At 39.0% G+C, this 16,393-nt stretch overlaps 2 protein-coding genes across 2 annotated transcripts; both read left to right on the forward strand.

Annotated features, from left to right (window-relative positions):
• Positions 1-5,876: 5,876 nt before the first annotated feature.
• On the forward strand, positions 5,877-12,148 carry Cbr-mbk-1 (the record flags this gene model as incomplete). Its single annotated transcript, XM_045240511.1, has 9 exons — positions 5,877-6,248; positions 7,893-8,115; positions 8,785-8,894; positions 8,969-9,174; positions 9,801-9,980; positions 10,037-10,233; positions 10,284-11,044; positions 11,305-11,594; positions 11,773-12,148. The coding sequence occupies 9 exons, from the start codon at positions 5,877-5,879 to the stop codon at positions 12,146-12,148; spliced, it is 2,715 nt and encodes a 904-aa protein (XP_045093492.1).
• A 2,448-nt stretch (positions 12,149-14,596) lies between these two features.
• Cbr-epn-1 lies at positions 14,597-16,393 on the forward strand (the record flags this gene model as incomplete). The annotated part of the gene is made up of 6 exons (XM_002645812.1): positions 14,597-14,869; positions 14,918-15,179; positions 15,231-15,388; positions 15,433-15,786; positions 15,835-15,982; positions 16,218-16,393. 6 exons carry the CDS (start codon positions 14,597-14,599, stop codon positions 16,391-16,393), a joined length of 1,371 nt encoding a protein of 456 aa, XP_002645858.1.

The raw sequence follows: 16,393 nt of genomic DNA on the forward strand, positions 1-16,393 counted from the left end.
ATGCGCTTTTAAATGAATTTCGGATACAAGGTTTATCAGCAAATTTTCAAACAATTTTGAAGATGCCAAAATTATTTCATCACACACAGAGATAAAAAACACCTTTTGTGATGTGTGAGAAACAAAAAGAAGAGTACACTGTCCGTAACAAAACCGCATTGTTTAGCCGTTACCATTCATAGGTGGTGAAGTGCGAGGAAAGAGAGGGGAGGAGGGTGTAGATGTCAAGGTTCGGAAAAAGAATACAAATACATAGATCTTATTACATATCGGCATCAAAAACTCTTTGAACTCCTTCAATTGGACACTCCTTTTCGCATCATTTACGGTCAAATTTAGAAAATCTAATAGAATAAGGAGAATGCAAGGGAGAGAAATAGAGGAGCGAAAAGGTAGAATGAGGTAGAAGGACGGGGCACGATAAATTTAGAAAACCTAAGAGGGAGAACAACGAAATTGGTTAATTCGTCAGAAACAAAAAATTACAGCGCGTTTCGGAGAAGTGGACAAAAACTGAAATATTTATTAGAAACAGAAACATCCCAGTCCAAGAAGCGCAAAAATGATTGGACAAGTGCAAGTTCTTTTTTTTGAAAATGAGAAAATAAATTGAGATGATGAAAAGTCTGCTCCTAGCAAAAATTCCGGCCAACTCATCAAAAACCAGGTTGTTCACTGATATCATCTCAACTTGACAGATGTCTAACGGAAAGGTCAACTTCATAGGCATTTTCGCGAACACTAAAAACTACAAAAAAGGCGAAAAAACGGTTGGAAAAACATTGAGAATGACTGAAGAAGACGCATTTTCACATTACACACTTTATTCACCTGACGAATCTTCTCATTCGACGATGACATTAGGTTTCTTCTGATATGAATCTTTTAGAAACCAAACTGTCGGCACTCTTTTAAGAGAGTCATCTACTGAAAAAAGGAAAAATGCTTGAGAGAAAGAGAAGAAGAGTTATGAATGTTAATTTTGAAAAGGGAAAAAACATTTTCAGTCATTACTTAACGGATAGATTCATCATTCTCAAATATATACTTTTCAATTTTTTCTAATACTGAAAAGCATAATTTAAATGATCTGGGCTGATCTTTTTTCAGCATTATCTCAATTCCTTTGCAAGATATCAAAAATGTGTGAACTGACCAAATGTTAGTGATATTATTATAAACAATTTATCAATTAACAACATTTTTATATATCTGATATAAACCGAGATAGTTTTTCTCGAAGTTAAAAGTTAGGATGTTCTTATATTAAAAGGTTTACAATATTCCAAAAAAAAACTAAAAAGTGTACTAACCTAGAACACAATCGAATTAGAAAATAAGAGTGAGAAACCAGAAATAATTAAATCTATACATCTATATGTAAAAAAGCACAACCCGCTGAAAAAAAAAGCAAAGCCCAATGCAATTATTCTTTAAAATTTATGGCGGAGCAGGGGTTTCCGTTAGGTTCGAGCGAAGAAAAGAAAAAAAGATAGAATCGCGGACTTTCTTATTAATTTTACGAAAAATGAGCTCAACAGGTGTGACTTAACACCACCACTGGCCCCAGCCTAACACTTGTTTTACAAACGGAAGACAAACGGGATGGGACAAGATCGCTCATGATTTGTTAAACTCTTTTCTCGTCGATTTCATTGAATAACACTGGCTGGGAGGAAGTGAAGGAAAACGAAACAAAACACGTAGTTTTTTCTGTGTTGTGACAGTTTTATTAAATCTGGGTACTGTTGCATAGCCGTGGTTTAAAAGTTTTCGTTTTGATGTTTTTGTGTCTGTTTCATCTTGTTTTATCTCGTTTCCAGTTTTGACTAGTTGAAATAATAACACAGAAATAATAAAAAGTGGGAAGCAAAACTTAAAAGTTTGAGTTTTGATTCTTTTAGAAAACAAAAAGATGAAGCTAAAAGATATGAACTAGTGAATAGGGTTTTGATTGGAAAGTTATTTTTTTGAGGTATTGCTTTCATTGAATTACTAAAATGTAAGTTGCACTTCGAGCTGAATTATCTCAAATTCTATGGGATATACCAGAAAGTTGTCAACTGATAAAGTTTTTATCACAACATCACTAAAATTTTTCTAGTTTACAAATGTTTGATACCAGTCGGTTTACGCCCCTCCGGGGCTCAACCTCCTGGCCTCCGGTCCCGTCATCATAAAGACGTTTCGTCATTTTTTTCCGGAATATTTTTTCTGAAGGTCAATATACGGAAATCTAGAAGTTTTGAGTTTCAGAAATCCCTAAAACAGAAATTCGGTAACTTTAGAAGTTAACATTCCAAAAATCAAGCTATTCAGACAATTCAGAGTTTGGAAAATAAGGCATTCGGAAGTTCAGAGATTAGTAAATTTTAAAAAATCCGACGTTCAAAAAATATTCGATTTGGAAACCCGTAAAAGCGTTTCAAATGCGATTCGCCTAGGTTTTCTGAATTTTCTGCATACTTGAATGTTTGAATTCTGAAGTTTTAGGGTCGCTCTTTCGGAAGTTCATGATAAAAATTTTCGAAAATTCATGATAAAAAATTCGTTAGTTGAGAAATTGAGAAAGTCGGAACTTTTAATTTCAACGAAACTTTGAAATTTTTAAAATTTGAAGTTCTAAAATTCAAATTGGGTTTTCCTCGCCCTCTCCCCTCTCGCCCTCCTCCCTCGCCATGCCCTCCACCCTTCCCTGTGGTGAAACCAAGGAACGTCTCCAGAAGACTTCAAAATCAAATTTTCGAAAAATGAAAAGGTCGGGCCTTCAATTAGTCACATTTCTGATTTATCTGTTCAGGTTTTAGCTCAATCGGTTAACTTTGAATGGGTTAACCGTCACGCGACATACATACGCACATACGGAATCTGGTGAATGTTATTAGTAATGATCTCTTACGGAAGTTGAAATACCGTAAAAACTCTATTAGATAGCCATGGCACTCTATTGTTCGTAGGTGTTCTGGGGTGGTACTGAATTAGGGGTTACATTCCATTAGAGGCTGGCACTTTATTGCTCGGAGCTAGTTTCTACTGAAACTTATCACAAAAGTCCTCGATTTTCAATTTTTTTCATAAAATGACTTCCGAGGTTTTCTTGATTTTTCTACTTATTTTTTAGAAATTTTCGGAATTCGATATTATCCTGACACATTTTTTTACAATTACAGTACCTTTTTTAAGCTTGAAAAGGGCTAGAAACCAGAAAAAAGATTTTTGTGTCATTCTTTAACTTTTACCACAGTGACATCAAATCCGCAGTGGCATTACATTAGGGGCTGGCACTCTATTGTTTGGAGGTGCTCTAGGATGGCACTATATTAGAGGCTGGCATTCAATTAGGGGTGGCGATCTAATAGAGGTAATTGAGCTCAAATTTCGAGGACCCGTTCTATAGCCGTTTTTACGGTAATTTTTCTTAATTCGTTTGTTCATCATTTCCGGAACATTTATTTCTTTTTTCATTCCATCTATTCTTTGGCATCATTGTTTCTGTATGTCCGTTTCTGTATGTTTTTCTCCGGCCATATAACGGTTTTATGACCCAGAACCTGATTTCTATAAAACTCAGTTTGATCAGACTTTCTGTGTTCCTGAGGATTGCAGAACGTTCTATAAACTTTATTGAGGTTTCAAATCATTTTCAAAATCGACTCCTCTGGTTGAAGTAGGTCTTGAACGACATCCAGTATCCCAGTTGGATGGAAATCGCTTACACCTATAATCGAGATTCTTTAGATATGAAATAATCCTTCCAATAGTCTGATAACTGCTCTTTGAAAAATTTAGGGTATTTGTTTGTTCGAGAGAAAAATTTTCTCCAATCTAAACATTCCACTGATTTTCTGAGGCACAAATCAATATTTATGTTTTTTGAAAGCATATTTCTCGCTAGTCTTCCAGAATTTTTTTAATTCAATTTTTATTTAATCGAAATTTTGTCGAAATCTCTCACGAATCTTGACTTAGAAAACCTAATGTTAGATTTTTGGTGTCCTACTTTTCTTATCTTCAAAAGATCAAAGTTACCGAGCGTATTCATCGTCACCAGTTTCGTGTCACAACTTTCCCTTTACCATTTTTTTTTCAACAATCATGTGAGGACGACTAAAAACAAACTACTATTTTGAATTGTTGAAAGTCATCAGCTATAAAAAAAAATGAAAATTTCAAAATTCATTCTAAATTTTTTTTCAAAGTATACTGTGAAACCCCTCGCTGACAACATTTCATATCTCTGAGACCCTTCTGTTGCAGGTTTCACGGTACCTTCAATTTAGAATACAGTTCCATTTACTTTTAAAACTTTGTGTTTGGCATGTGAAGAAATTTTCAAAACTTTATCTCAAATTTTTGAGATGATAGACCATTCAAATTAGGTGTAAAAAATATTTCATGATCTCGATACGATTGGAAATATTGTCGAATCTTATTTCCGTAAGAAAATCTTTCAAAAAACGTTAATGATCAATTTTTAATTCTTTAAATTTATAATCCTTTTAGAAAACTTCCAACTGTTTTTTACTTACCGTAAGACCTGTATTAGAAAAGCCGGCCCTTCTATGTTTCCAAGGTACCTCCGGAGGGCCCTTCTATTTTTCCCAACATTTGCCCGAACATTTTCATTGGAAGTGTCGGCGAATTTACGCTCAAAATTCATGGAACTCTATCAATTTAACCAAATTTGGGCAAGTTTTTCATAAAAAATCTAGTCTTTCAACAAATTTCTGTCAAATTGGCGAATTTCCGGATTATTTTTCGTTGAAAACGTACGGAAATTTTTTTATTTCCAAAGAATTTTGAAGGGAGTCCTTCTTCACAGAGGGCCCTTCTATTAGAGGGGCCCTTCAATTAAAGGGGCCCTTCTAATACAGGTTTTACGGTAATAATCATACACCGTAAATCCTGTAATAAACGGGTTCTCACACTATCAAGTTTCAGCTACTTTTGTTGTCTCCTGTGAAAGATATCAAAAAGCGACAACTGATAAACTATTTATCATTATATTATAAACATCTTATCAGTTCACACTTTCTTAATACCTTTCACAGGAGCCGAAGTAACTTTGCTCAAAATTGATAGACTGACATTCCATCAGAGTTTTCACGGTGTTTGAACTACTCTCGATTAGAAAAAAAAACGTTAGTTTTACCGTATCTTCAATTCTCTTATTTCATGTTTGAACCAACTTCGCCATATGCGTCTCTATCTTAATGAAAATTCGTTCGGATTGGCACATCTGCGAACAAGCGCCCTTCTATCCCAATTTCCAACCATTCATCACTCCTAGCTGAACCATTGTGTGTTTGCCTCCTCGTCTGTTTTTCATTCCTCCCCTTTTCCCTCTTTTTTTCTCGTGTTCTTCAGGCCCATTTGCCCTCTCAACCCTCCGTAGTCCTCTCGGGTTCTCCTTTTGTCATCGACGACACTATCTGTACACAGAAAGCAAAACGAGCGGCGAGAGGGAGACTGAGAGAGAGAGGGGAGACGTATTGAGCGTTGCGTTGTGTCGTCGCTCTACGTGTCTAACCATCCTCGCTCACCACTCTCTTTTCATTTCCCTCTCAGTCTCATGTGATGTTTCTCCAGGCGTCGTGTATGTCTCTTTCCTCCTTTTCCCTGTATACAACACATCCCCGTATGAATTTTTATCGTTTCATAAATAATTCGTGTCTGACAACTTGTTGTTTTCTTTTGTTTTCTTCTGTTTTCTTGAACCGAATTTCGAATATTTAAATTCCGTAAGATTTTGATAAAATTTTGAATATTTTCATGCATTTTTCGTCTAAATGAGTCTTTATTTGTTCGGCTTACTTAATTTACTTTGCGTGCTTTCATTAAAAATAACTTGTTGCAGGAAAGCATCACAAGAAAACATGAATAGCGGAGAGAAGCAAGATAATCTTCAAGCCTGGGGCCAACAACCATCGTCAAGTTATTCAAATACCCAACAACAGCACGGACAAATCACTGGTCAAATTCCCCTCACAATTACTAACCAAGTCGAAGCACACGACAACGATTTTCACATGCAAGATGCGTCGAATGACGAGCTTGAAAAGTCAAAAAAGATAGCGGAGCAACCGACGGAGCATCCACAGCAACATCACCAGCAACAACCAGCAGTGCCACGTTTCCCGCCACAAAGTCGGCAGCCACAAGCCATTCTGAGATTCCCACAACCCCCAATCACCTCGATTAACAAGGCCAACAATTCGAATTCGCAGAATTTCTTCCCACAGCAAGAGGTTAGTTGTTTTCTGAAATTATTTCTTCCTTATTACAAAAAACGAGCCCGGGTGGAGTTCTTAATTACACGAGACTTTGTTCGTTCGGCGTACTTTGAAATTTACCCTCAGCTTGACAATTGAGATAGTGTACTTTCGAGAAATCACTTGTCCAGTGACACAGCTGTTTGTCAGTGGCTGATACGGGTCACGTCCCTTGAGATGAGGCGGGTTCAGCGATCATTTCAAAAAGCTCACTTATCAAATTATCACCTTGACCGAAATCCTTCTTCATTAATATTAGTCGAAGTAAGAAGCATACTTAAAAATCATCCCAAAACGGGCACTGGCTGGCTTCGCTATAGTTTCTTTTAGAATCAACATTTATGGACAAAATACATGTTATAGAACTCGACGAATACTACAAAATGAAATCGATTTGAAATTTTTATATTATCTATGAACAAAGTTACAAGCCATAAAATAGAAAAGCCTTGTGGTGCGCCTGTTTTTTTGGTTTTTTTGCGTTTGTACTTTTGTACTTTTTTCACAGACAAGATAAAATTTTCTAAATAGTCTCATTTTGTAGTACTCGTCGTGTTCAATCACATTTACCGTATTTTCTCTTATAGAGTCCTGGAGGCTTCTATTTTAACCTCTTTCTTGTCGTCGACAGGGTTGAACTCATATTGGTGAAAGCCCTTAAATTAGAGGGTTTTCGGTCCCTAACCGTGCGAGAACATTAGAAGAAACGACAAGAATTGACAAAAATCACCAGAAAATCGAACAGTTGCACAGCCAGGGTGCGCTTCTATTAGAGGTGGGTTTATATTAGAGGAAATACGGTATTTGAGTTGGTCCAAAAATATCGATTCTAGCCCGTAAAGACCCTTCACACCCTATAGTGCCAGCTAAACAAATTGTTATTTCAGGTAGACCTAGACAAAAGGACAACAAGAGAGAAAGAATCCCAATAGTATCATGACTAACTTTGAATGATCGCAATTTATCAGTTTTCACATTTTTGTCGGAGAGTAATCCGTTCAACTGACACCACAAGGACAAGTGTAGTTTCGAGAACTAGTTGGAAGACCACTCACTTGTTGGCTTTTTTGTTAGATTTATCGTTTCTTGCTGTAAGGAGCCTTTAACCCCCTAATGAATTTCGCACTGATCTAACCCCAACTTTCACTGCCGAGACTTACAAATTAGCATAAATTCTAAGAAAGAAGCTGATAAGAAATTGATACCTTTGATATAAATTTATCAGACCAGCGGTGTTCTTCTCATGCAACACTGCTGCTGCCTGCCAGTAATCAGAGGGCGAAACGCGAGCTTTACACTGTTTCCGTCGTTCTTTTACCCACTTCTTTTATTTCTTCATCTCCTTTCTATCATTTCCTGCCGTTTCCTACTCTTCGCTATCTCTTTTCTTTTTCTACGCACTCATAGAGAGAAAGAAATCAGCATTTGCGTTTGCATTGCGGTGCGGACGTTTTGTCTCTGCCTGTTGTTATACTACCGCTCTGCACATCCCACCCTATTTTTGCTTCCAAAATCTTTTCATAGTTTCTGATGAAAATCGTTTCAAAACCTGTGGTTATCATACTTCTTCCTATCTGTATTACTCATACCTCTTGGAAGCTTATATTCCTTGTATTTCAGGTTCTACAAAGTCGCCCGAAGAAGCATCGAGTCTCAATGACGAATGCAGAAGCAGCTAATACTCCCGGAATGCCTCCGGAAAAGCTACCAGCCAAGAAGCTGTCTGCGGATAGTCAACGACCACTGTTCCGAGATTCCAATGTATTCCAAAGAAGCGCAGGTCAATTCACAAATGATAATGGCCCATCAAGCTCGTCTGCAATAGTGGGAGCCCCATTTGATGGTAAGATTATATCGTAGTGGTCATTTTGGTGTGTTTTTCAGTCGATTTTTGGCATTTTTGACCATTTTCAAGAGTCTGGAGCTTGGCTGTGAAGTGTCAGATCACTCTAAAACTTTGGAGGGTGTGAAACAGGCCTACATTGAAAATTTGCATACATTTTTTGAATATTAACTTTTGCCGGCTTCTTAAAGACACCTCATTTCATCCAGTTTTGTACTGAAAACGTGAAAAAAATGGCTTCTGGACGTTTCAGAACTCGACATTTCAGAAGCCAATATTTCAGAGCTCGACGTTTCAGAACTGTGTGGAGAAAACACTACGGTGTGCAAAACCACAATGCAAAAGTGCAGAAAAATTTTGAAACGTCGGGTTCTGCAATGTCGGGTTCTATAATGTCAAGTTTTGAAACGTTAAGTTCTGAAACATCTAATAGCCCAAATAGTTTTTTTCAAAAATAGGCTTATATCTGAAAACTTAGAATATTGAAAAAAAATCTGTGAATGCAAAATTTTCAATCTATATCTGTTTTACACACTCTGAAGTTTTTAAAACAATTGGAAACTTGAAAGCCAAAATTTAGACTCTTTAAAATAGTCGTTATGGTCACATTTTTTAATAACTTATTGATAACTTTTGGTACTGTATCTAATTACAAAAATCATGTTCCAGCAAATTCTTCATCAAAACCAGTGCACATTCAACAATTTCGCAATCCCAATGACGCACCCGTCACAAAACTGACCAGTGATCTCATCAAAACCTACAAGGCTATTAACGAAGTGAGTAGTGTGGCTCCAGAGTGTACTAACCCTTTGTGTGCCGTGCTTAAATTGAAACCGCATCCATATTCCAGAAGTTTCAGTCTTTCTACCTTCGCAAAAACGTTCGACGCAGCACGGTCGGCCGCCATACAAGCCTCGATTCCAGTGGCAAACCAAAAACCGGTAAAGAAGCTTCCTCCTCTGACGCAAACCTGATTGAAACGTTCTCAATTCACAACGCGGTACCAAACACGAGTTCGAGTGGCAATCAGCCACATTATGATTCTCATGTGAATGCGTAAGTTTCTGCTAAAAATATAGTCCACAGCTGTGACATAGTTGTTGTTGACTTCAACCCAAATCGATTTTCTGAATGTATCAAATACATGCAGAGTGCCGGTCAGCTTTACAGAAACGTATTTCAGTGGATTTTTGACCGTTTATAGTCTGATAGATTCTCTGAACTTCCGCATTTTTGAATCTTTAGAATTTCACAAATATCAGAAAATTATTGTTTTCAGGAAAATTTTTTTTTTTTCAAATTACTCCTGGAGCTCGAGCTGTCAAACTTTCTATCACTTTGAAATCTCTAGAGGGAGTAAAACAACCTAGATTGAAAACTTCGCATTTACAGAATTTTTTGAAAGTTCCTAGTTTTTCAGCCACTAACCATTTTTTGAAAGACAATTTTTTTGCATTTTTTCAGTGCAAAAACGGGAAAAGGTAACATTCGACAATTGACAAACATCTGAAACACTAGGAATTTTAGAAAATTCTGTGAAAGCGAATTTCAAAATTTTCAAAGAAATTGGAAATTTGACCGGCGAGCTTTAGGTTACTGAAAATTACAAAGCTCCTGAAAACGTGAATTATTGATCGGTAATGTATATAGTTTTCTAAATACGAAATCTTTTTATATTACAGTCCCCCACTTCTTGACACCAACGCTCCACCAACGTCTACAATGGTCGTTCCAATGCGAACGGAAACCGAATCGCAGCAGCAAATGCGTCAGAAGAGTAGCCGTGGCGGACCGTACAACAACGGGTACGACGATCAAAACTATGACTACATTCTCAAAAACGGGGAAATCTTTGACAAACGGTAAGATTTAGTATTTCATAGAAAATATTTCACATCCTTTTATTGAATTTTTGCAGTTATGTCATTTTGAGTGACACTCCAGTTGGAAAAGGATCGTTCGGGCAAGTCACCAAAGCTTACGATACTGTAACCAAAGAAGAAGTGGCTATTAAGATTATTAAGAATAAGAAGACGTTCTTCGACCAAGCACAGATTGAAATCCACCTTTTAGAGCTGACCAATGCTCATGATAAAGATAATAAGTATAATATTGGTGAGATTTCAGAGTAATGGGTCTCATAATGATCCTTTCAACGTTTTCAGTTACCCTCAAAGGCCACTTTGTACATCGTGCTCACTTGTGCTTGGTATTCGAGCTGCTCTCTTACAATCTCTATGATCTTTTAAAAAATACCAACTTCCGTGGAGTCTCCCTCAATTTGGCTCGCAAATTTGCTCAACAACTCGGTAAAACCCTCCTGTTCCTTTCCTCACCCGAACTCTCAATCATTCACTGCGACTTGAAACCTGAAAATGTGCTGCTCGTTAACGCCAAGCGATCTCAAATTCGTGTCATTGATTTTGGATCATCCTGTCAAACAGGTCATAGGATTTATCAATACATTCAGTCGCGATTCTATCGTTCGCCAGAAGTTCTGCTTGGTATCGCGTATGACACGAAAATTGATATGTGGTCGCTTGGATGCATTCTCGTTGAAATGCACACCGGAGAGCCACTCTTTGCTGGGTCATCGGAGGTAGATCAAATGATGAAGATTGTTGAAGTTCTTGGAATGCCACCAAAGGAAATGTTGGATATCGGGCCTAAAACTCACAAGTATTTCGACAAAACCGAGGATGGAATCTACTATTGTAAGAAGACTCGAGACGGATATCGACACACCTACAAAGCTCCGGGAGCAAGAAAATTGCACGAGATTTTGGGTGTGACTTCTGGAGGACCAGGAGGACGACGTCTCGGAGAGCCAGGACATTCTGTTGAGGACTACAGCAAGTTCAAGGATCTGATCAAGAGAATGTTGAACTTTGACCCGAAACAACGCATTCTCCGTACTACGTTGTTCGTCATCCATTCTTGAAACAACGGGAGGATCGCATGCCATCCCAGCCGGTTAGTAGAAAATGTTTGGTACATTATTCGGAGGGTACAACGATTTAGGGGTACAAACTTCACAATTCAAAGGTACAGAATTTATTTTTTAATGTGTTTTGTACCACTAAATCACTTTGTACCCCACTTGCTCCCCCGAGTAGTTTTACACTTCGAATTATGTGCCGTTGAAAAAGTAAAAAGTTCGAACTTCAATTCATTTCAAATTTTCAGCCTGTCTCTCACACCGCGTACAATCAGAACCTTTACCATCAGCAGCAAATAGATCAAGTCCCAGCTGTTGGATCGGTGTACATTGAGGATAACGGGATGTATCGCCCGGTTCCCACTTCCTCCCATCCCATTTCCGTGACCTCCTCGTTCGACGATGGGGATGTGATTGAGATCGATCCCAATAGACGCCGCTACTCGCAACAGAACTACCACAATCCCAATTATCAGTACTCTCAGCAGCCGCAGTCGTCTTCTCAACAACAACAACAGCAGTATCAGCAGTCTCAAAGGTAAGGTAGGAAGTGCAATCATGTGAACTGATCATACGGTTCAGTAGATTTTGAACTAGAGGGCTTATAACAGTTGGGTTAATGGACTCTGTGTGTTACAAGATTTTGAGAGCAGATTTGAGAACAGATTTGAGAGCAAGATCTATGGCGCATCGATATGAAAAAGAGGATTTTTCAGAGCACAATTGGAGAAACAACAGCAGCTCCAGCAACAGCAGCAACAGCAGCAACAACAACGACAGCACCTCTCGCACCAACCATCTCAATCTGTCCAGCAACATTCCAGCTCTTCATCTCGTTCCCGTCCCAGACAACAGGATCAGGCTGAATGGAGAACACAGCTAGAGCTCGAAGAAGCTTTCAAGCAGCGCAAGGCTGAGGAAGCCACGGCTCCAAGATCCCTGCAATACAACCCACAACAGGTAGTAGGCGTACAATTGATAAAGCGAGTGTTGATATCAAAATTATTTCAGGGAAGTATGAGTCATGGGAATGTGAATGCCGGCAGCAGTCGAGACATGGAGAAGCACGACTACCCAAACAACAAACTTTGAAGCGGGAAGTGAATGCCAAGGATTATAATACAACCGATGTCAACCTATCTAAATTTATTTTCGTTCTAAAAGTTTGTATGTTTTTGTATGTGTGTTTGTTTTTTTTTATTTGAATAAGAAAACATAATTTGACGTGAACATTATGGCGTAAATAAACACTGGTTTTGAAATTTGAATTCAACTACCTCTTTGCGTTGGAAATTGAGAATCTAATCTCGAATTTCAGGAAGTAAGTGTCATGGGCAGGCTAGTAGAAGTAGACAGGTTTTGAGAAATAAATAGGTCAGTATTACACTTGCTTGAAATCAATGAGAGCTCAAAGGCGCAAAAGCAAACTACCTTCAAACTTTTTTTTGCAATTTTCTCAATTTTTCGACAATTTTGATAATTAAAAAAAAAAGTTAATCTGGAAAGAAGTTCTTAACATCATTAAAAACTATAAAAATAAGCGGAAAAATTCAGAAAATTAAAAAAATTATTTTTAAAATAAGCAAGTGAGGCCTGTGAGGCATGTGAGCCTACTTGTAATCTTGTTTTTTAATTTTCTCAAATTTCCATCAATTTTCAACGGTTTATTTTTAAATTTAATCTTTGAAAAAATGAAAAAAAATTGTCGAAAAATTGAGAAAATCGGAAAATCAAATCAAAAATAAACCTGTGAGGCCTGTAAGCCTAATTTTAGTGTCATTTTCCTATTTTCTCAATTTTCGACTATTTTCATATTTTCTAAATGATTTTTATTATTTTAGTTCATTTTTTTCAGGTTTAAAATTAAAAAATATGGAACTCATTGCAAAGTTGAGAAAAAAATTGGGAATAGGCCTGTGAGAATTGGAGGCTATCTAAAGCTTTATTTTTTATTTTCTTAGGTTTTTTTTATGATATGCATTGCCTTTTTGAATGATTTTAATCATTTTGATTAACTTATTAGGATTACATCATAAAAATGATGAAAATTATTGAAAAATTGAGAAAATATGAAAGTTTAACCAAAATCACAGAATACTGTGCTTTTGCTTCTTTATATAACATTCCAAAAGATTTCGAACAATAGTAATATATGACGTGGCAATGCGAGAGAGATAGACAGCCATGGGTAGGGGTAAAAACCTGTTCCGATATTTCGTAAGTTTTTTTTTCATCTTTTCTATTTGCCCATGAGCTATCCTCAACCCAAACGACCCAAACGACATTCGTCACCTGCCACCTCGATTATTTTCAAAGGTTTTCCCCCTCTCTTCTCGATAGATATATATTATTCTCGAAGTTTTGGTGGTTTTGAAAAAAGCTTTTGTGCCGTTTTCATCTTCCTTCTGCTTTTAGCAGCATTCCCCTGTTGGCTGGTATGAATCAATTTCGTAACGCCGAACCAGGAAGATATATATTATAAATCTTCGTCGTTTCCTACTAGCCAATCCTCTTTTTTCATCTCACTTCAAACCTGTTTTTTGTTCTTCTCAAGTTTTATTCGTCTCTCTCTCTCCATTTTTTCTCATTTTTTTTGGCTGCCCATCCGATTCCATGCAACACAGGCCCAGCCCAATTCCTCTACATGTTTCTTTCTTTTCTGCCGTTTTTTTTTTCGTAGAAGGAGAGGAGAGGCAAAGACACCGAAATGAATGCCATTTGGAAAATACATCTGCGTATGTGCGTGTGTTTGCCCCTCTTTTTCGCCCCGTTTTTTCAGTCGATTCCTAATCTGAACGAAGAAGAACACCTTCAAGCAGTGACGGAATAACATGATATCAAAAAAAAATGCTGAGCGCCCCTCTACTGTGCCGCGCCAATCATTCAGGCATACACCACTCCCCAGGCACTCACTGAAACGAAGCGAATAATCTCGTGACTTTGCGAACTCCCTAGCTTAATTTCTTTCTTTTCCCACTCTATTGTCCGCCCGCCTGCATTCGCCCCCCACCACCCCAAGTTCTGTGCCTCCCGTTTCGCATTCTGTGGACACTAACGGGGCCCCGCGTAACGTGTCTGCGTCTTTTCGATTTGCGTGCTCTATCGTTCACTAACTGCCTGTGGACGCTGTCTCGGTATGCCCCCTGCGCGCGGTGCGTTCGTTCCGCACAAGACAAGCCACAGGAGTGGTGAGGAGACCACACACAGACATTCCACTCACAAAACACTCACACACAGATACTCACCCTCCAAACCCCTCCACTCACTCATTTCCCTCTGTCTCTGTCTCGCTCTCTCTCTTCTTCTGCCACTCACGCACACAAATATGCATTGTACATGCGCAGTTCCATTGGATCATCATTCTCTTATCATCATCGTCACTGTCTTGGTTCTTCTAGTCGCGTTGTCCCTTTTTTGCAGTTTTTGCCTGTTTTATTCCTTTTCATCTTCTTTGAACTTTTAGAACCGTTCTTAACCGTATTTCTCATTCTTCAACTAACCTATCAATACCAAAATCAATCGATTTCAGTTTAACCTATCATGTCTATTTCGACAATCCGACGCCAGGTCAAAAATGTTGCATACAACTTCTCGGATGCACAAGTCAAGGTTCGTGAGGCTACCAGCAACGATCCTTGGGGACCATCGACCGCCTTGATGTCAGAGATTGCTGACCTCACTCATAATCCCATGGCGTTCACTGAAATCATGTCGATTGTCTGGAAGCGGCTGAACGATTCTGGAAAGAACTGGAGACACGTCTACAAGAGCTTGGTTTTGTTGGATTTCCTCATCAAATGTGGACATGAAAAGGTAAGGATGGCAGTCCGGCGTATTTGCATTATTGATTCGCTCCTATAGGTCGCTCAACAGTGTCGGGAAAACGTATTCACTATTGAGACACTGAAGGACTTCCAACACGTTGAGGACAACAGGGATCAAGGACTTAATATTCGTGAGAAGGCAAAGCAGATCACTTCGCTTTTGGCTGACGACGAGCGTTTGAAGAACGAGAGAACTCGATTCATTTTGACTAGAAACAAGTTCAAACAGAATAATCCTGGTCCGGTGGGTGCGGAGAGTCGCCGCAGCAATCGCCATCACATTACTGATGCCGCTCTTGGTAAGCATAATTGGCCTTTCGCATGAATTTTAATTTTTTTTTTAATTTCAGACCCTGAATACGAGGAGGCTCGTCCATCAACAGCTACTGAGGAGGAAATGCAACTCCAAATCGCTCTGGCTCTATCTCGTGAAGAATGCGAGAAGGCCGATGAGATGCGCAAGAGTGACGATGCTCGCCTTCAAATGGCTCTTGAGGAATCTCAGAAGGTCAGTTAGCCTAGTTCCTCCCAAGATTACAGTAGTACTTTCAGGAAGCTGATCGTTTGGCTACCACCAAACAGGGAACCGTTAGCAGCGGACAGCTCACCCAATCGGCTCTCGATGATTTGCTCTCCCTTGGTGTCGGAGAACTTGTCAGCGGAAACAACGACCAACCATCTTCCTCCGCTTGGGGAATGACTGATCCATGGGGAGCTCCACAATCCTCCGCTCCACTCACCAGCGATCAAATGTTCGGATCTACCAACGACCCATGGGCCAGCTCTACCGTCGCTCAACCAGCTGTCGCTTCCAACTCGGATCCATTTGCTGCATGGGATGCTCCAGCAGCCACAGCTCCAGCTACCACTACTACCTCCAACTCTTTCGATCTCCTCGGTGGTGATGTAAGTTCTAGAATACACTCATTACGGTAGAATCTAAAATTTTTTCAGCTGCTCTCCCCAACCAACTCATTGACTACCTCTGCCTCGGCACCAGCCACCAACGGAACCCGCAAGACCCCAGAGAACTTCCTTGGAGAGAACAAAAACCTCGTCAACTTGGACAACTTGTTGGGAAGCACTACTCCAAGCTCATCAGGTATGACATCACATCATAGAAACCAATGGTCACAAGATTTTGTGTCTGTCTTTTAAGACATTAAAATGTTTAATTCTAAAACAGCAGCAGCTGGTGACCAACTATCAGTGGGTGTATGCATGTGTTTGCTGATAAGAAACATTGTGCCATGGGAAAATAGGGAAAATAGGACGTTTTATGACGCTCTAAATGTTGTTCTTTAAAGCGAGGCAGAACACAAAATGATAATTTTCAGGCGGAAACCCATTCTTGACTAGTGCTGCCCCAGCTGCCAATCCGTTTGCTGCTCAACAGCGAAAGTCGCCAACTTTGAACGAGATGCGTGCTGCTCAGGGACAAGCTCCACCAATTCCATCGATGGCTCCACGCGGAACACTTCCACAGGCTAACCCATTCGCCAATCCTTTCTAA

This window comes from Caenorhabditis briggsae (assembly GCF_000004555.2).
Source record: "Caenorhabditis briggsae complete genome, chrX, whole genome shotgun sequence".
Classification (NCBI taxonomy): domain Eukaryota; kingdom Metazoa; phylum Nematoda; class Chromadorea; order Rhabditida; family Rhabditidae; genus Caenorhabditis; species Caenorhabditis briggsae.